Source organism: Oryzias latipes, chromosome 14 (genome assembly GCF_002234675.1).
Source record: "Oryzias latipes chromosome 14, ASM223467v1".
NCBI classification, from domain to species: Eukaryota; Metazoa; Chordata; class Actinopteri; order Beloniformes; family Adrianichthyidae; genus Oryzias; species Oryzias latipes.
This window is the reverse complement of record NC_019872.2, coordinates 14,287,357-14,308,945: the sequence shown is the minus strand read 5'-3', so window position 1 is coordinate 14,308,945 and position 21,589 is coordinate 14,287,357. Positions and strand designations below refer to the sequence as shown.

At 41.1% G+C, this 21,589-nt stretch overlaps 1 protein-coding gene across 2 annotated transcripts in view; it reads left to right on the top strand.

Annotated features, from left to right (window-relative positions):
- Positions 1-334: 334 nt before the first annotated feature.
- zbtb20 (zinc finger and BTB domain containing 20) overlaps positions 335-21,589 on the top strand; it is a 33,618-nt gene continuing 12,363 nt past the window's right edge. The window contains exons 1-3 of one of the 2 annotated variants that reach the window (XM_023962927.1): positions 335-568; positions 15,865-15,998; positions 17,017-18,531. In XM_023962927.1, coding sequence (XP_023818695.1) covers positions 17,037-18,531 — 1,495 coding nt within the window. In that variant the 5' untranslated portion in view covers positions 335-568; positions 15,865-15,998; positions 17,017-17,036. Of the gene's footprint in view, positions 569-15,859; positions 15,999-17,016; positions 18,532-21,589 lie in introns of both variants that reach the window. The other variant, XM_023962926.1, reaches the window with a different exon arrangement.

Below are 21,589 nucleotides of genomic sequence, written 5' to 3'. Positions count from 1 at the left end.
AGGGTTTTACGGACTTGCTCTCGCGGAGCAACGTTTAACCCCATCCTATCGCAAATCAGGACTTACAGTTTTATTAATGTCGCAGCTTAGCCGGAATTTTACAGGCTCTTAATGGAGGAACACGTTGTGTCGGTGCACCCTTCCGCGTTCCCGGAGCCACGGCGGGCGCTGCTTCCACAGTCCCGCTGCGCTTCTCACGATTGGGGCACCAAAAAATGTTGACGGGTTTGTGATCCAACCCAAGACAGTGAGCCGTTCTTCCAATCGCAGCTTTAACTGAAAAGGCGTGCCTGCCCACCCCACCCCTCTCCCTCCCCTCCTCTCCACCACCGCCACCCCTCAAAGTACTCGATGTATAGTTAAAAAATGGGAGGGCACACTTGAACCGAGCTGCTCTATGAAGGTAGGCTGCAGCGTGTGTTTATTGATGAGATGAAAAGAAGATGGAAGTGAGAAATGAAACAAAGTAAAGGAACATATCCAAAAAACTGAACGCTCTGAGTCTTTTGTCGGGGGAGAACGGGGGAGCTGTCGCCACTTTTTTCCCCCAGCAAGCTTCGAAGTGCAGGTAAGACATTAAGAAAATTTGTTGTTTTTTTTTTTTAAAGTAGGGAAAGGGACGGGTCTCCACAGCAGCGCCGAGCTTATTATTTTAGGCAGAAATTGGAGTTATTTCCTCGAACCATCGCTGACTTTCTGGAGGCGGTGAATCCGACTTCTGTGTACTTCTAGCTAACCTTATCAAGCAAATTACGCGGAACATAGTCGCAAACTTCTCTTTTTGGGTCGCAGTTATGTCATAAGCGAGCATTTTATATAAAAATATGACTCATTTATTTTGTCGACCACTTCAAAAAACGTGTCCTGGCGTGACGCAAGTTTCCCATCTGTCATTGTCAGGCTGCCCTTTTACCTTCAGCCCTGTACTTTCAGATTTAGCCCCGGACCCGGGCTAGCGGGCACTTGAGAACAATACTAGTGTGGTCCAAGTGAGCCCACAGGTTTGCCTCTGTCAGCCGGCGATGCGAGCTCATATTTTACACTCTGTGAGCCGGAACAACTGTGCGAGCCGACGTGCGCATTTTGGCTTTTAGGTCAGTTATTTGAGTCGGAGGAAACGCGTAAATGCGTGTGTCTCTTTGTTGAACTTAACATGGTTTCCACACTCAGCCAGATGTGTTTGCAAATTATTAGAAAAAAACGGAGTTGTTCTATTATTATTATTATTATTATTATTATTATTATTATTATTATTATTATTATTATTATTATTAATAATAAGCTACATTTTTACAATTAATTGCGTCAAGTGCGCAAGGCAAAAAAAGGGGGACATCTGTGTGTTTTTTTGTCCAACACAGATTCACTTTCTTTGAGGTCGGTGCCATGTTTCCCCCCTAAATAAAGAGTGTTCGCTTTTAATCTTTTTGGATTTGTGGTACAATGCAAGACTGTCAGATTTTTTTTCTTTTTTTTATGGTGGCCTAGATATGTAGTCCTGCTCTGGTCCAATTAAAGTTGCACGAATCGCTGTTTGTGCGCCTTTTGAGACATTTTAATACTAAATATTAATGGATAACTCGTGATTCCTGTGCCCGCTATGGCTGCTCGTGTGGGGATGTGTTTGGGGATGAAGTTAACTTGAAGTGTTTACGTCCTATGTAATAAATAAATATAGCCCTATATGGATGGAGCGAGGGCATCCATAACAATGAAGTGTACAGAGATATTTAAGAAGAGGGGAATTTATCCTAAACATGTCCACCCTCCTCTTCTCGATCGGGTGCTTGTGCGCGCGGCAGAGGGCTTACAAGAAGAAGAGCAGGGAGCGTGCGTGCGCTTGTGTGGCGAACAGATGTGGCTCCGTCGCGCACGGCTCTGTCAGATAAACTGCTGTAATACAGCGTGTCCCGAGGACCGACGATTATTCCCACCACGCACGCAGCTCCGTCCGGAGTCTGATTTACTGCCCGCAGCCCCAGAAGTTGCATGCAAGAAGGCGGACTTGCGTCACCGCAGCAGTCACGCCAGAGGTTGTCCTCGTTCGGTCATTGTAGCTCTGACCGTGAGCGATGGGGAGGAGAGCCACTCTGCGTCCACCTCCCTCCTCACCTTTGTGCGTATTTTTTTTACGTTTTATTTTTACGCGCGTAATTGTGCTTTCAACCCCTTTTCAGTTTTGTTGCGCTTACTCCCTCTCCTTTCATTCACGATGTAACTCCACATAGTAAATAGTGCGCGGTCCTATAGGCTCGTTCATGTGGCTGCATGGTGGCCCGTTTCGTTTTCTGAATGGACACGTTTGGAGCGATGCGCGCGACGCGGCGCACACACGCACGCACACACGCAGCCTTGATGTGGATCCCAGCAGCAGGGCCTGGCTATGTAACTGTCCCGTGAATTAGAGCATGTGGAATTGACAGTTTGGAGGTGGTGGAAGCGTTTAGAGGGAAAAGGGAGGACGGAACGCCCATCTCCTGGAAAAATAAAAGAGTCCACACGCAGAAACCCTGCATTTGTGCACTTTGCTGACTCACCTGGTCAGTTAGTGAGCTCTAATTATGGTGACCTCATGGGTATAACTCAGGTTATGAACACAAACGGGGACAGGAGCTTCAGGAGTGTCTATAGTCTGAGTGTCAGGTGCCCATTTGAGAGTATTTATATGTATATATTCATCATGTGTGCATTAATATTCAGTGCTTGAGCCTTTGCCATTTGCCCCCTTTCTGTGTCACAGTGAAAACCCACCCATGACTAATGAATATTTAAGACTGTGTCTGCAGTTATTACATGGAGGCCCAGCAGATAAGCTGAGGACATACTGGCATGAGATGGAGGGAAGGGGGGGTGATCAGTTAATTTCCACCTGGCAGGCCCTCCCAGTTTACCTTTGGCTTGAGAATTATTCTTTCAGAAATACACATCTGTACCTTGCCACCATTTTTCTTTTTCTTTTTTGCATCTTTCAATAATTTATGACTGACCAGGAACTGTCACGATGCGTTCACAGCATTCGCTTTTGGAAATGTTTTTTGACTGATTATTTTTGTCACGCTTTCACACCTTTCTCCCCCTCCTGATTATTTGGGTTTACTCAAGTGTAAATGTGTGAGAGGATCATGCTTTGGTTTATGCACTGACTGCTTCTTTTGAGAAATTCATGCATTATAAAAAAAAAAAATAATAATAAAAAACAAAGAAAGTGATTTTGGATTGTAGGCTGTTTGCACGCAGATGTCAGACCAGTATTCCAAAGCATTTTGGTGCAGCTGTAGAGGCACGGTTGCCCAAAAAGATAAAGGCATCAAAACTGTAAAGCTTCAGCAAACCTCAGTTTCTGCATCTTGGCTTATGTTCATCCCCCTCTTTTCCAATTTGACTTTTTAACAACATTAATTGTCTGATTTTATGAAACCAGATTTTGGGTGTTTTCCATTTTTGGTCAAAAAAGAAGAAAAAAAACAACAAAAGGCCCACACCCTTTGTTCTTGTCTTGTTCTTGACTTAAAAGTGATGCTTTTTGACAGCACTAACAACCAATGATTTCCATAAATTATATTAACATATTTGGAGACTTGGAGGCCCTATTATCAGTCTGCAGGACCCAGAGGAGTGAAAGGGGAGGGCTGAAAAGAGCTTGTGCAGTAGTGTTAGGCAACAATGGAATTCATCTCCGTCCCCTCAGTTGCACTGCTCCTTTTGCGCTGTAAAAACCTACTTTTATTTCTTTATATTTCCAGTAAAAGACTAGAGCATTCTGGTGTGAACGACTGCTGAGAGTTGGATAGTGAAATACTTCGTCCAGTCCCCGCTGGCAGACCTGTGAACCTTTAAATATAAAGGCGAACTAATGTTGCAATTAGACAGCAGTCAGGGATTTTTCCGTGTTACAGTAGGACCAAAGACTTGACTTGAATAGACTGTTGCACTTTGTCTTTCCCAGCTGAGGATATTTGGCAGCCATTTTGGGAATGCAGTGGAGACCCGTTGAAGTAACGAGCCACTTTGTGGATGCCATCCAGAAAGTCACAGGGCTTGTAATCTCCCTGTTTTGTTGGGGCATCATTTATTCTTTCTGTACCTCATTTTTCTTTTGTCTGTTTTTATTTTTTTTCTCACATGTACTTGTTAGAAGAATCTTCCCTCCTAGGGCAGACCCTGTCCTTTACGTGACTGCCAACTGAAACTGTTTTCAGGTGCACATCTTAAAGTTGGTTGGTCTTAAATCATAGAAATTACCCGCAGAGTGGCGTTGGGCTTTAAGAGACTTTCGACTTGTAATGATTTGGATTTGTTCAAGACGGTTGTAGGAAGTTTATCATCTGATCTTGATGAGGCAGATTCTGGTTTTATACCTGTTTTAGCCTGAATTTATTCAAACCCTACAGAGATTATGACCAAAAAAAAAAAAGAAAAAAATCTTTGTTAATGTTTCTTAAGTTTATACATATATTTTCTAATTGATTTATTTTATTTTTTACCCCCCCCCCCCCCCAAGTGTTATGTTTAACCTAATAGAACTAATTGAGTAAATATTAGTTTTCAACTTTATTGCATTCCGAAAAATCAAATATATTAGAATATATTTACAACATTATAAATGAAAATAAATGAATAAACAGATTTTGTAGTGTTATGTGTGTCACCTTTTGTAGAGTTGGTGAGACTGGTAACCAGTTCTGCCTCAAAACAATATTTAAAATTAGAAAATTTACAGGCAGGTATAGCTGCCATATATTTGTTCTACTGCTTAATATTCTTGTATTTGCTAAAAATCCAAGATGGCTAAAAAAAAAAAACAAACCTTGATAGAAAAACTTGATAGAAGACCGGCTTGGTATTGTGAGTCGATTAAATGCTGACAGTGATTGAAGGTAAATTAATTATTTTCAATCTTAGAGGAAAAAAAACAACAAAACATGTTTAACTCGCGTGAAAGAAATAAAAATCTTTTTTTAGATGAATACAAAATGCAATTAAAAAGAAATAATTCGAAAGGAAACAAAATGATGACATTTTTCATCAAATCACTTCTGTCTGTTTGTAATGCTTTAATAATAACTTTCAGGAGCTTCGGTCTGTTGGAGCTTTTGTTTGTGCGCTTCACGGAGAAGGAATTTTTTCAAACTATTCTTCCTTAATTAAATAGCAGTCAGAATTCAAAATGCAAGATTATGAAAAATACTTTTTGAAATCGTGCCTCTGCAACTTTTTTCAGATCAAGTCGAGAAATGCCAAACTTTCTATCTTTTATTTACACTTTTGAAAGAACTTTGGGTTTGGATTCTTCTCTCCCTGGAATGTGTAATAAAAGCACACACTGAGACTGAATAAGTACTTGTGAATGTGCCAGGCAGTCATCAGGAGAGCTTTTGTTCAGTTATTAAACCGGACGGAGTCGTATGAAACGCGGCGACGATGGCCGGCTCCCTTTAAAGCTTGATGGTGGAAGGAACAGCTTTTTTTTCCCCTCGCTGACCATTTGATATTTCCACAAAATATAAAATTAACACCTCACTGAAAACACTTTATCACAAGTACTCGCCTGTTTTTTGTTCTTTTGTAGTGGTTTTTCTAGTATCAAAGTGAACTCTTGTCATTGTCTTGTATTTATGAAATATTTGATCCTACTCGACACGTGTTGTCTTTTTGAAGTTACATTTTTCAGCTTTAATTTGTGTTCCAGTGTTTGTACTTTGGCCGTTTGATGCAGTACATGCAGTGCACTCATAATGAAGTGGTTGAAGGAACCATGTGTTTCCATTACTTATGAAAAACAGATTGTTGATCTTTATTTCCACAACGCTGGTTTCATTGAAATTCAGGTCATGTAGCAACTTGACCAGAAGATGTTCCCTCAACAAGTACAGAATATTCTTTCTTTTAAGTTTTTTAAGCTTCAAAAACCACACAACAGTATGTGTGTGTGTGTGTTCGCATGACAGCAGGAAGCATTTAAACCTGTACTTTTCTTCTTTAAACACACATGTGGGCTACGATATTCAGCTGCTGCCTTGGGAAAAAAAGAAAAAAGAAAAAAAAACGTATCTTGGAGTCTAACTGCAAAGTTGTATGGTTGCCAAGGTGTGTTTGTGTCCTCAGATCACCCCGCCACCCATATGGTTTTCTACAAGTTACAGTGTGATCTCCGCCTGGGTGTTAAAAACAAAGGAATTCATTTGAGCAACCATCAAAATAAAAGTGGAAACCATTGTAAAAAAAAAAAAAAACTAAAAGATAATCTGAGATTTGTCAGAAAAAGGGCAGTGAGTTATGGGTCAACTCTAAAAAAAAAAGAAGCAAAATAAACTTTATTCACAAAGGACAGAAGTTTCTTTTCAACTTGATGAATTCTTTATGAGAAAAATGTCTTCAGAATAGTTTTCTTCCCAACTGGAGTACCTTATCTGACCCCGGCGTTTAAAGACACTAAGCAACCCTCGCTTGAATTAGTAGGACAGAAACAAAAGTCTCCTTTTGTGGTTTAGATTTCATGTTAAGGTGACAAAGGACGCGCATGCCTAACCTGCTCAACAACAAGCATGCGTCAATGCAAATGTTTGCTTTATGAAGTCACAGGGCTTGTTCAACAAAATATTTGACAGTTAAAAAACAACAACAACAACAAAAAACACAACATGCGGGTGCAATGACTTGCAACTGTGTTACATGTTTGACACATGTGCAGTCCATGCGTGAAACTCGACGTTTTCACAGTGTTTCAAGCTGTTGTGGTTTCTCCACCTGGGCTTTTCACTTCTGAGGAAAGTATTGCAGTGGTTATGTAAACTCATGTTAAGTTTCATTTCTAATTTTTATGATTCGGATAAGAGTTCACTTTTTTAAAGGCTGGCTGCAGACTTTGCTACTGAATAGCGTGTCATCATTCACTCGCTCTGTATTCTTTATTTCCTACTTCATCTCAGGGTCAGTCCGGCATATCCCAACATGTATCAAGATGAGGCAAGTTACTGAGCTTATATGAAAAAAGGGAAAAAAATGTCACAGAGGTAACCGAAGCAAGCTTTTAAACTTGTACTATTACGGTAGGTTTACTTAAGAATTATCCTCCTTTACAGCGAAAGTGACAAAAAAGTCTAAGTCAGAATAAAGCATAAAGCTCCTAAGTCTTTCCATCTAACCATTGCTTTACAAAGCACTTAGAAGTTGTGCATTCACTTTGATTTTTGTAGAAACAGCTGATCGGCTTAAGTAACTCTGGAGCTTTGAGCTATAGATTGTTACTATCCAAGATAATAACTCTTTAAGCAGACCATCGCTGACCATCAGTTTACAGATTATCTAAGCTGGTGGAGGGTTGCACTACCTCCATTTTATGAGAACTCTGTGCTCCAACAGGTCGGACACCGGCATAAACACATGTAGAGATAGATGCAAATAGGAAGTGGACAGAAAAACATCTCCTGTTGTCTCTTGTGTAAAAACATTTTACAAGGGAATTTATTATCCTTCACTTTTGAACAAAAAAGTCTGTCCTCTGCCAACTGCATTTTGAAACATTAAAAAAAAAATGCAGCTTCCTCACAAGGACAGAAAAACAACAAGACAAGACTTGTTGGTTCACCTTACTGTTTCTTTAGAGATTTAGATGACAAACCGGGGTAAAAGTTTAGCTGATCATACATATTAAATTAACGACACGAGACGCTTCGTCTATTCGTAAAAAAAGGGTTTTCTATAACATTTGCTCTAATCCACTTTTTCCCCCCATGGGGGACAAAAACAGGAATGTTTAGCCATTGTTGAAGCAAACGTTGCAGCAAGGTCAGCCCAACAGCAGACAGTCAACAAAATCCTTAAAAAAAAAAAAGAATTAATAGAAATCTCAACCTCTTGAGGTCTTAGTTTGCATGTTACATAGTAAAGGTAATGATAGCGCAGTTGAAAAAAAGAAACATTTACAGGGAGTTTTCAAGGGTTGCCAGGATGAAGTCCTTTTAAAAAGAACCATACCCAGGTTTAGCCAACATGTATCTAAACATTGGAGAAATTTTAGAAACATCCACCATATAAAAATGCACTATAACATTGTACAGTCATCATGGGTAAGGATAAGACTCTATGCGACATCCATAAGACCTGGATCTCTTGCATTCTGTAATGTGACCATAAATTCCTTCAGATATCAAAAGCTTTGCTGAAAGTGCACCATCAAATGGAAATTGAGAATAATTTGAACCTCAGTCCTACAGGGTTAGGCTTTGATAGTGCTCACACCTTACATCCTACTAGCAGCATTTCAAAAGTAGAATATTTTCAAGAGCTGTCTGTTCAAGTAGATCTAGGTGATAGGCAAAATTCACGGAAGGTTATAAGAGACAGATTGGAGATTATGAAGTAGAAATATAATAAAACACCTGGCTTTACCTGTTAATTCCTGCCCTGACGCGGGTTGTTTTTCTTGTGACTTCCAAGAAATTACTATTACAAATTAGTTTTACGTTATGCAGATGCAGTATTGCTTGAAACAGAAGTATTCTCTGAGATTTTTATTTGAAAAAAAAAAAAAAAAGATCATATTCTCATATCTTTATGCAAACTTCCTGCCAGCTTGACCTGCAAATTAAGTACGTTTGCTACAGAAAGAGGGGATGGTGGCTTCTGGGACGCTTTGGAAAATGCGTTTCCCATTGGGCGGTAATGCCTGATGGAACCTATTGTTTCTGTCTTTGGTCTTGTTAAAACACGGTATAGGATAACCTGAGAAGGGTGTGTATGAACAAGTGTCTGCCGACCTCAACAAACTGTAGCGACACTAAGAAGAAGAAAAAAAGAAACCAAATGCCTCCAGAACAATGTGAGACTGATAACGTCATGGAGAAAATAACCACTGTAAGGTGTTACTGCTAAAGTTGTTGACTCATGGGTTAGGCTTAGCTTTTTACGCATTGCCTCTGGATTTTCTTCAGTAATTAATAACTTGGTATATTATTTCAAGTGTTATTGTTCGTCCAAGGTTGCATTTACCTCACAGGTGATCTTATATTATGTTCTTATAGTTAAAACCTAAAAACGTAAATGCGAACTATACTTTCTTTGTCATATGACTTTAAATATAGAGATAAAAAAAACTGCTAAAAGACAGCTGCTTCGATGGCTTTGAATCTTGGCCCACATATTACAATCTCTGTCTTATGGATCGGTGCCATTATTTTCTTGGATCCACGTTTTCTTCTTACAGCACACACGGTGATAAAGATGTATGCGTCTTCTGTCAGTACATTTCTGCTGCTTTCAAGAAAGGATCTAGAGGGTTATTTGTGCTCATCTTCTGCTATGTAAATAAACTAGTAAACCACACCAACTGGTGGGCCAAAAATACTTAGCTCACTGTTGAGCTTTGAATACTTTGAATACTGCCAGCTTAAAGCATAAAGTGCATAACAAATTTTGCGCAAGAAAAAACTAAAATCCTAGGACAATAGGGTGCAATAAAAGAAAAATTTAGAATAGACTTTTATTTTGATACAATATTTAAAGCCCAGAAGCAGTGTTAGCATACCTTTTTTTGCAGTCTGCGTCCTTGGCATTTAGTAAAATAAAATGATTTATTATACTGAGTGTTTGTTTCACTATAGTTATGAATGGGCCATGGGGAGAAACTCCCTTTGAATGACCTTATTGTCCCTATTATGATCCCACTCTTCCGCCGCTGAAGACGTACCTTAATATATTTAGCGAGCTGCTCAGACATGTCATGTATTTCTCCACAAAGATCCCCACTCCTCTGACTCTGCTTCTATCGCAGGGAAACTGATTTGAAACTTTCAATCTTCTCTGGCCTTTTCTCTGGCTGCTTGTGAAAGTCTGCAGTCGGCTTGCTCAAGTTTGCCTTGCAACATCGCACCGTATGGATAAAGTTTCCCAATGTGGTTGCCCTCGCTCACTGGATTACAAGAAAAACCTCGTCTTTGAGCCAACTTTTTGTGCAACTCGCCAGGTCTCACTCTCACCGCTCAGCCTGCCTGCAGAAGCCCTGGCTGACGGCGTGTGTGTGTGTGTGTGTGTGTACAGTTCACTCGTGTGGTCGACTGCGTTTCAGTGTGTCAGCGTTACATTTTTAGATAGGTCATATGTCAAATGAGCTGAGGAGACATATATGACTTTTATTTACTATCCAACAACCTACCGGACTATAAATGGAGCGAGCTGTTCTCCGATAAAGCTCAAAATAAGCACCAAGTGTTTGTTTAAAGTTCTAAAGCAGAGCTGTTTCCCAGCAGACATTTTGAGTGCTCAGCATAAAAACACAGGTGTTATAAAGGATAGAAAAGATGGCCACCCTCTCTGTATTGTCCCGCCAGCTCTTGAATGTGGAACAGTCTGAAGAAGGGCCGCACTGAGAGGGATGGCTGAGGTAAATCTGGGTTTAAAGAAGTCCACCTGAATCATCTCTAATCATGTGTTCTTCCCTTTGCAAGTATATTTCCACAATTACTTACAAGCGATCCCTTATTTCTTTCTCTGTTAATGTGTGGCAAATCATCTGATATTTGCTGGAAGTCCTTTTTTTCATAGCCTGATGATTCCTTTTAAAATGGCAAACATAGGGCCTGCCAAAATTCATTAAAGAGGGGGATAGGTTGCTGAACCTTGAAGCAAAGATCGGCTTCGCTAAAGTCCAAGGTTGTGCTGAAGCGCTTGAAGCACTTTAGTGAAAGCCCAGCTCGATGCCAGCAGCTGCACGAGGGTGCACCAGCTCGCGCTTCCTCGTGCAGCTGCTGGTCAAACACATGGTTACGAGTCTGCTCACAATTAAATCCACACAGGCGTGGACAATGATATGAATCAACTGGCGGTCTTTGAAATGGCCTTGAGATTACGGGTTCGCCGTGCAATTTATGACAAAATGTAAATCTCAATAATTGGATTATTTTTTTTGTGATTACAGTTTAGTGCTGTTCAAAAAAAACGAAAAAAGGTTTTTTGTGCATGAACAAAGCAAACAAAAAAGGCATTTGTGTTTGGCTCATAATGCGAACAGTAGATAAAAACTTGTTGGAGGACCTTTTTTAACAGTTTTCACGAGCTTTCTTCCTTGTGTGTTGTGTTCCGTCTCCTAACGCGCTCATAATTTAGTTGCAATGAGAGGTTGCGGGCATTACAGAGCAAGAATTGCATGTTTGTTACCGACAGCTTCACATTGTCTTTTAATAAATCCACAAAAAAACACAGACGTCACTGCCAGTTTATCTTCCAAGGACGCAAAGTCAGGCAACATTTAGTTGCGGGCTGAAGATAGAAATGCACCACAGCTTTTCTATACTGGGCAGCTGCATGCTTTTTGTTACAGGATTTCTTTTTTTCCTGTCAGATTGAATGTGCTCTTAACTGTGATAACTAATGGGGATGGAAGTCCTGTATGAGCATCTGTAGGTTCATGAAGACCTCTTACCAGCCTGTGAGGTTCTTCTTTGGAGAGGCTAATTGTCCTTGACTTATGTAGTAGCTTTGAAGAGCCAACGGCTGTGGACTCTTCTGCCAAAGTGATAACTCTTGAGTTTAGCTTTCCTGCTTTGGGGGTTAGAGAGTTTTGATATATTTTTTCTTTATTTTTTTTTTTTTTTACAACTATAGCACATGAGTTGTCAGATGGTCAAAAGCTCATTAACCAATGCAGATGCCACTTCTGATTTATTTGTTCTCAAAGTGACTCAAGGGTTCATCACCATGTGTTGAGAGAAGCTTTTTTCTTTTTTTAACTCTCCTATTACAAAAATAAAAGACATTTCTCTTATAGATCTAGTGTTTGTTGTCTGAAAAAAAGTACATTGGAAGTGGACTACCCCTCCATCTGTAACAGCACAATGGATCTGCTATGGATAAAGGATGGTGGTGAAAGCACGCCTGCCAGAACATGACGAAGTTGAACAAGCTGTCCTGTCAAAAAATACTTTAACTGTCTTCTTCTTACGCAATAACACCGCAGTGATTATTGTTATTTGTGTGCTTCTCATCCTGTTACATTGAGTGGCCTTCTGTTGCGCGGCATGTCTTAACAAACTAATCTGCTCTGCCGTTTAATACATTTCAGTGGAACTCATTGTCAGCAGTAAGATTAAATTTCAGGCGCTATAGGGAGATGTCCCAGTAATGTGCAGATATGCTTTAACACAATACAGCTATTCATGTCATTTTTGGCTGTGCAGCGACCCAATTTATTAAACTTTTACCAAGAAATGAAGCAACAGTTGTGTGAATGTGTTGTATCGGACATTGCTGTTGTGTTGCTGTAAATCTCCATGGGTGACAGGTGTCGTTAGTGAATCCATCATCAAAGACGTAAACATGTCGGAGTCAAAGACGGGGACCGGTCTTTTCACCCCAACAAGTAGATGCAGATTTACTTACTTACAAATTTTCCTGGTATGTTTTGAAACCTAATTTAATACCTCACACAGCCTAGAATTCCAGGCAGAAAAGTAGTACAAATGACAAAAATGTTGCGTGGAAAACTTGGCTGCACTTGCCAGCAGCCTACGTGGGCCTGTTGATGGTGTGTGGCGCCTGCTGTAAAGGCAAATCCATTACAAGCTGGAGGCTGTGGTGTCTTTCTGCCGTTTTTTCTTGTAGTCTATGAGACTTAAATGCATTGCTTATGTGTTATGTGCTTGACAGTAATAAAGAGAGACATTCAAAGGTAATAGTCACAACTTCACTGGCCAGAGATGAATTGTTTCATTTTCTTATTGTGCTAAGGGAACCACCATCTGATGAGCCCATTTTTTTTGTCCAAAGAAGTTGTTGATAAACCTGTTATTTTCATGGTGTTTTCAGATCCACACATTAATTCAAAAGTGTCCTTATTTCTTATATCACTGGACCACATGTATTAACCCTTGTATTTGTGCTTGTTTGCATGCTAATGAACCTGGACTCAAATAGCAGATGAGAGCTGCAGTTTGGACAGTGACCGCTCTGCAATAAAGGCTTTTTTTAAAAAAAAAAAAAAACTCTGATAAGGAGCAACACAAAGCCCCTGTGCGTCACATTCATCAGCATGCATGCACAAACATGGACAGGGGCTTTTCAGAATGCCCCTTGGCCCCTTTTGTCTCCGGATTTTAATGTACCGGGGGCCTTGAATATATGTTTGCAGCGTGTGCTGTAAGCGGCATTTGCATATTCAACATGTACATTATTCACATGGCTGATACCGCTCCTTTCATAACCGTGCCTCTTGTCTGTTTTCAACCCCATCCCCCATCCTCACAATTTTAACCCCCCCCTCAATTGCCCCTGCCAACACACACACACACATACACACACCTCTTGATTAACTAATGTCCAATTCGATGCAGTGTATTTCAGGAGCTTGTCACCTAATGCAGGCAGCTGATTAACCTCAAGTCTGGCTGGTGAAGTCCCCCCCCCCCACCTCCTGAACATCCTCCACCCCTCCTCAGCCTTTGTTGTGGCGGCAGCAGCAGAGCATGCATTGCACTGGCGGTCTAAAGCATTGTGTCTGATTTCCAGCAGACACACTGACCTCTGGGGATTTATTGACAGTAAACTCCACAGAGGCAGCAGGCACAGAGCTGGGAGCGTAGATGCAACTACAGAGCCAATGGGGGGGGGGTTTAGATGGACAGATATAGAGGAAGGGGGGAGAATATGAATGTGATGAAGAAAGGAAACGGGGCAGAGACTCACAGGGAAGGAAATCAATTCCGGACGAGGGGTGCACATGTGGAATTCAGTTTGGTAGCGAAATTCATTTTGGGTGTATTAGCAAGTGAAAGAAAATGGCCGTTTCCTACAAGGATCTAATTAATTTTGAAGGATCATCAGCCCCTTTAGTCCAAGGCAGGGCACATGAGGGAGTGGGGGAGGAAGGGAGTGGGGGGGGTGGGGGGTGGAGGAGGGAGGCAGACCCCTGGGCTGATTAGAATTCACTGCAGGTAGGCGCTGGCTGCTGCTCACCCACTGTGTCGTGGCTGAAATGGAATCACTGCTGTGAGTGGCAGTCTGGCCAGCGGAGGCCTCCTTCCCTCGGCCTGCTTCCTTTGTTGCCGCCGTTTACCTCACGTTACCCCGGCGCTCCCAAGGCAGGTGAATTTACATGGGAGAGGGACGCCATGGAGGGAAGACAAACACGTGTTTGCATTGTGCTAAAATGGACCCAGAAAGAAAAACAAAAAGGCTTGAACGTTTGCCTGTAACTTTTGGATTGGAGCACATCTGCGAGCAGCAAAGCTAGGAGCTTTGTTTTGACTCTTTCTGTTGGCTTTCACTTTGGCAAAGTCATCTCAGGTCAAATGAAAAGCTACGCCTTTGCTCGGTTATGGTTTTGGGACCGATAAAGGAGCAAGGGTCATGTTTGGCGCTCAAGATTTTATTGAGGTCAATAAATTCATATGTACCTATAATCTGCACAGGCTCTTCTGATGAACGGGTAAAATTAATGACCTGTTTTTTTTATTTTCATTGTATCGTCGTAGTGTAAAAGTGCTAAACATGTCGATATTTTTCTGTTAGAAGAGCAGAGTGTTGTAGTGATAAACCCAAAGCAGATCCTGCAGGTTTTGTCAAACACCCCAAGTGTCTGAGAACGCCGCTGCTTTTGGCTCCTAACACTTTCGGCTTTCTCTCTGAGCCGTCGTGCTCCTCCCCACTAAAAGAAAGATTTATTCAACACCTTTCAGGTACATCTGTTGCCTAAGTTGTACTTGCTACTTCGGTGTTAAAGTTCAGGAGAGCTGTGTGCGCAAAAAAAAATCTTTGCAGGAGGGTGTAGAGGTCACTTGTTTAAAATCTTTCAGTTTTTTGGTTTTTGGATTTTTACCTGAAAGCTAAGTACGCAACCTCTGGAGAAGAATAATTTGTGTCAACACTAATGCGCGGGACTGGTCAAATTTGAGCCTCGCTGTGGCTGTTTGGCAGCAAAATGTCATTCCTGGCATTTCAGAGAGCACTTGGTGTTCGAGTTGTAGCAAATGGAGCTGCTTGGAAATGTCTTTGCCCAATTTTCTTGAAAAATATTGCAGAATGTCGGGTCAAAGTTTTCATCCCAGCCCGCTTTGGGGACAAACATGTTTTATAATTTGCAGATAGTTTTATAGCTTGGCTGATTGCTGGATTCAAATGCACTTTGAACAATGTGGGACTAATGAGAGAGAAAGTGTGTTTTTAGAAAGGGCATTTTGCATCGCTCCAATGCCTTTTTCTCCCCGAATGCCTGTTTTAAACCAGCATCATGTGCATTTGACTGTGAAGCAATTGGTTTGACGTATTTTTGTGTTTTTACGTTGTAAGAGCAAATGTGCCAGGCTTTTCTTCTTTTCTTTTTTGGCGTCACTAAACCAGCACATCACATGCTTTATGTTGTTGAATGCTTTTTTTGTCTTTTTTTTTTCAATGAATGCTTTGTTTATTCAATATTTGAGTCATTTCTATTATTATAACATCTAATGTTGCTTTGCATTAAACGTTAGGGGTTTAGTTTTGGGAAAAACGGGGAATGATTGTGCATGCTCGGTCACATGCAGTGAATGTGACTGTATAAATGAATGAGAAACGTAGATCTTTTTTTTTTTCCTGAGAAGGGTGTGGTTTTGTTTTCCAAAAGCGTAGATAACTGTTGAGAGAGGAACTGGCTCCAGCAGCTGCGTTATTTGCAACCTTGATTTGTAATTTTGAGTCATGTGATTCCAGGAATGTCCATTCGTTTGGCTGTAAAGGCTCCTCACACATCTGTTGCAGCGCCTTTTGGCAGATACTCCTGCTGCTGTGGCTCTGGGTTCATTAAGGGAGTGGCAATATCGACGAGATGTTTTGTGGCATTAAAGATTTGTCTTTTGTCTTCCGTCTCCCCTCCAAAAACCCACTGTGACAGAGCAGCACATGATTTGGACAGAGAGAACTGACAGCCTCGCCTAACACCAGGCCTCTGATCAGCCATCTCCACCAGCAAACTGAACTCGCACTTCATCACCAGCCACACAAGCATCTCCGTAACAAGACGTTGTTTAACTGTAAGTATCAGGGAGCTTTAAGTCTTTTATTTTCGTCTTTTGTTAAACTTCTGATTTCCTTTAATATATATATATATATATATATATATATATATATATATATATATATATATATATATATATATATATATATATATATATATATATATATATATATATATATATATATATATATATATATATATATATATATATATATATATGTATATGTATATATATATATATATATATATATATATATATATATATATATATATATATATGTATGTTTTCTGACATTTATTCCTTTCAGGCTGAGATTCTACATGGTGCTGTTTATTTATCTTCAACATTTTTTACTTTATTTACTGGCAAATATAATGAAAGCAAATTTCTGAAATATTTTTCTTTTTTTCTTCTTCTGTTTCTTAAGTTTTTTTTTTAATTATCACATTTGAAGTGCTTTATTCAAAGACACACAGAAAAGCTTTTGTGCCAGTAAAAGATTATTTTTTTTTTGGCGACTCTCCAAAATTAACAGCTTTTATATTTTTGATCTACTTTAAATTTAAATTTATTTCAACACCTAAGTGAGAAGGAAGCACACCTCTGATGAGACGGGTCACATTCAGTGTATTCTCAGGATAGTTGGGAGGGAAGCGCCATGACAGTGCACACATGGCTGACAAAGAGGCCAGTCCTCTAAGCCCGCTACGCCACCTAATGGTGGGTGAATAAAGTTCAGGAAGAGTTGAAGAAACCTGGAAAAACAAAACGGGAACCCTTTTTTTCTGTTTAGCGATAATTTAAACCTAAAGTTTAAAGATTCATTTGATTTATTGCAAAAATAAATAAATAAGGTGAAGTATTTTCTGTGGTAGCTAATATTTTTTTATTATATTTTATTTTTGTTGTATTTTGTATTTTTGAGTGCATATTCAAATGAGCTGTAACAATTTGAAATGTCCTTAATTATGTAGGAACGCAGATGTTTGGTGCTGCAGCTCTTTGAGTCGGGTCTGTTGCTCCATCCCTGCAGGTAACTTCAGTTGCAAGGGGATGACCGAGCGCATTCATAACATCAATCTTCACAACTTCAGCAATTCTGTACTTGAGACCCTCAATGAGCAACGCAACCGTGGGCACTTCTGTGACGTGACCGTTCGGATCCATGGAAGTATGCTGCGAGCTCACCGCTGCGTGCTGGCCGCTGGAAGCCCTTTCTTTCAGGACAAGCTGCTCTTGGGCTACAGCGACATTGAGATCCCCTCTGTGGTCTCGGTGCAGTCCATCCAAAAGCTGATTGACTTTATGTACAGTGGGATTCTGCGGGTGTCTCAGTCAGAGGCTCTACAGATCCTCACTGCCGCCAGCATCCTGCAGATTAAGACCGTCATTGATGAGTGCACCCGCATTGTGTCCCAGAATGTGGGCCTGGCAGGGCCGGGGGGCTTCCCCATTATACCTGGGGATTCTGGTCAAGAAACGCCCCGTGGAACACCAGAGTCTGGCACTTCTGGACCCAGCAGTGACGCAGAGTCAGGCTACATCCAAGCTAATTCACAACAAAGTATGGATCGTGCATATACACCAATCTACTCCTACCACAGTCTGCCGCTGCAGAACGGTACCCGTGAGCGCCCCCTTTACATCAACCCTCTGTCAACAAGTTATGATCTGGGTACACAGAAGGACCCACAATCACAAGATCCGCCCTGGATAAACCGCATCCAGGAGAAATCCCAGCAGGTGGATCGCTTCCTGTCTTCGGCAGAGTCCACTCACTGCCGCAAGCAACCCCGACCGGTACGCATACAAACAGGAGGGATGCACATAAAACAGGAGGCTGACGATGAGTACTGCTACGAGGACATGGGCGACTGCCAGGACGACGCTGACCACAATGAGGGCATAGAGCACGAATCCAAGATCGAAAGCTTCGACTCAGGGGTGAGCTCCTCCATCAGTACAGAGACAGACACCATGGAGCAGCAGCCATACCTGACAGGCTACAGCCGAGAGGGCGGAGGGGAGATGCAGCAGGGTGAAGGAGTTCCGGTGCAGATAGAGGTCAATGACTCGTCCCCAGAGGAGGTGCAAAAGACAGAGGATGGGGACACATCCCACAGCACTAGTGACAGTAGCATGATTCAGTCGCTGCCAAACTCAGTCAAACATAGTCCCATGTCCCAGTACATGCGCCAGGTAGAATCACACACCACCAGCAACCTGAGGATATCACTGACCAGCAATTCCCAAGTGATGGGCACTGCTGGAAGCACCTTCCTGCCCACGCTCTTTCCTACTCAGCCGGCCAGAGACCATAAGCCTTTCCTTTACCTACCTGGCCAGCAACAACCCCAGTTTGTGGCAGTGCCGCCCCCCGCCATGGCATCTTTCCCAAACCCCATGTCAGTACCGCCAGCGCCAGCTCAGCAGCAACAGGCTGCAGGAGGGATCGGTCAGGGAGAAAAGAAGCCCTATGAGTGCACTCTGTGCAGTAAAACCTTTACTGCAAAGCAAAACTACGTCAAACACATGTTTGTCCACACCGGTAAGTACCAGTCTATCACATGTACAGCTTTAAAAAATTGGGTTTCATAACATCATAGCACAAACACAAAGTTTTGACTTGCACAATGCATGTGTTCCATTTTATAACCAACAAAACAAGCAAGCTCACGAAAATCTGTGGTGACCACGGAAACGGGGAACAGCAAGCTCTCACCTCAGTTACAGCAGCAACATGTGGAGGAGCCAGGAGAATATAAATCAGCACTTTTACATCAGTCTTGGTTTAAGTTGGTGGAAGGCATGCAATTTAAGTTTAGTTAGAGCTCAATTTTATGTCACAGCACAGGTCAACCAGAATTTAACTTATTGTAACCTAAAAAATATTTTGTGTCAGACTTTTTATAATGAATATAAAACTTCTGTAGTTGGAGTAACACAAAAAAAAAAGAATTAGGTTAATGCATACTCATGCATATCTTTCTCATGTGGATCTTGCTTGTCCTCAAACTTGAAAAAAGCCAAAAGCCTGGACATTTTACCAGCCGCAAACATTCACTCTTTTTAAAAATTAACCTATTTTTATTCTTTTGAACCAACTTAATTATAGCCGGACCAAAATAAAGAGCATAAAAATTCAATTTTAAGCTGCCAAACATACCCAGCGTTATTTAACTTGAATTGTAGTTATGTGGTGAAGCGGCACATGGCTCCAGTCGGCGCCGCTTTCTCCCGACCTCATCGGTCACATTCGGGGGAAACCGTCGTCACTGAAAGAAAGAACTAAATATCCACAAATTAGATGATCCCATAAAAACAGCCTCCTTAAACAGCCATTATTATTGATTACTGTCCATTTCCAGGCCAGAAGCACTTGTTACGCGGATGGCGCTCACAAGATTGTGCAAAGCAGTGGGATGACACAAGAAAACAGGGAAATCACTCATCGATCATTCCCCAGACTGAATCTGAACATCCCATGGCAGCCAATTACATTTACAAATAATGTAAAAATGATGTTTAGTATTTAGGGACTGAAAGGATGCGAATGTGATTGAACAGAACCAGGCGTTTCTATCCTGTGGAGAAAACAGTTATACGCGCGTCAAAACATCTTTAATTACAAAATGCGAAAAGGTAGCCTGTCATTTGCTGAAATGAAAAATCTGAGTCCCTGCTCAAACCAAGGCCATCATACTTGTTACATTCAGCTCAAACTAAATCCGAATGTCTGTGGAGACCTGTTCAATGGGACAAATCAGATAAAATAATGGATTTCTAGCTTGGAAGCAGGAAGCAGCTCATTAGTCCATTCAGTGACGCAGAAGACAAAACATTTATAGGAGAAAATTGGATCTAAAAGATGATTTTTACGATTTGTAAACCAATCTTTGCACTTCATAAACATATATTCCAAAAATACAGTGAGGCAAAATGTATTTAGTCAGCCGCCAATTGTGCAGGATTTGAGCCCCTGGCGGCGTAGTGTGTTACTGATGGTAGCATGTCTCTGCAGGTCATTCACTAGGTCCACTCAATGTGGTTCTGGGATTTTGCTCACCATTCTTGTGATCATTTTAACCCCACAGGGTGAGATCTTGAGTCCCAGATGGAGGGAGATTATCATTGGTCTTGGATCTCTTCCATTTTATAATAATTGCTTCCACAGTTGATTTCTTCACACCAAGCTTCTTACCTATTGCAGATTCAGTCTTCCCAGCCTGGAGCAGGTCAACAATTTTGTTCCTGGTGTCTTTAGACAGCTCTTTGGTCTTAGCCAAAGTAGAGTTTGTAGTGTGACTGTTTGAGGTTGTGGACAGATGTCTTTTGTATAAATAACCAGTCCAAACAGGTGCCATTAATACAAGTAATGAGTGGAGGACAGAGGACCTTCTTACAGAACAAGTTACAGGTCTGTGAGAGCCAAACATCTTGCTTGTTTGTAGGTGACCAAATACTTATTTTCCATCATAATTTACAAAAAAATTCTTTAAAAATCCGACAATGTGAATTTCTGGATTTTTTAAAAATCATTTAATCTCTCATATTTGAGGTGATGAATGATGAAAATTACAGGCCTCTGTCATCTTTTTAAGTGGGAGAACTTGCACAATTGGTGGCTGACTTAATACCTTTTGGCCCCACTGTGTTTTATCTTTAACTATCCTAGAATTAACTTTATGCCATAGTCACAACCGCCCTTATAAGTGGATATGTGCTTTCCCTGGGCTAAAAAAGGGTGAACCCTAACTGGGCATGCAGGTGGCCCGCACAGAAGTTTAAGATCACAGACTCGAGCCTTAGAGAAAACATTTTCACATTTTTTCTACGGGTGTGCTGTGGGTGACAGGTCGTCCTGAGAACTTAAACAACACATAAGGTTTAGTAATGGTGAAGTAGGTGAGATGCAGACATTTTGTTGTACAGGTTAGTCATTTTTTAATCCTGCCAAACCATGTGCTCTACGCAAGGGACTCATTAGTGTTGTTCAAGTGATAAGTGTTTGCTCCTTGTTTACAGCCTGACTGTTAGAAATGAGGAAATTAGACAATCAGAGTAGTTTGTGTGGACATCCTATGTACACTTGCGTATCACCTGCACACTGCGTACATGCAGCGTTTGCTGTATGGCGCTGTTTGACAGCATCACCCATTCGTCATAAGTGCGCTTAACTTACTTTAGCCTTACAAATACTTCACACTGCACTTACCACACGCACAATAATGGTACTTTCTAATTTAATGAGGTGGCCTTACAAGCCTTTAGGGATATGCAAGACACACCTTCTCTTAAGATACAGCCACTCCTGTCTACGGACCTCTCTGGGCCTGGACAACCCAAAAATCTGCAGCACCTGTACAAGTGCATGTGACTAAGGCCTTAAATATATTTAAGATAGAAGAAAATGTTCTTGCTGAGGGTCAAGTGAATATGAATTCATCCAGTCGTGTTTCAGCAATAATACAATATTATTGCTGGAAAAGTGGCTTATATCAAGATGGTGGCTGCTTTATTTCCACAATGTGGCACAACGTGGGATAGCCCCACTCTAAATCACCCTAAGTGCTCTTGAGCAAGGCACCAAACCAGTAGTTAATAAA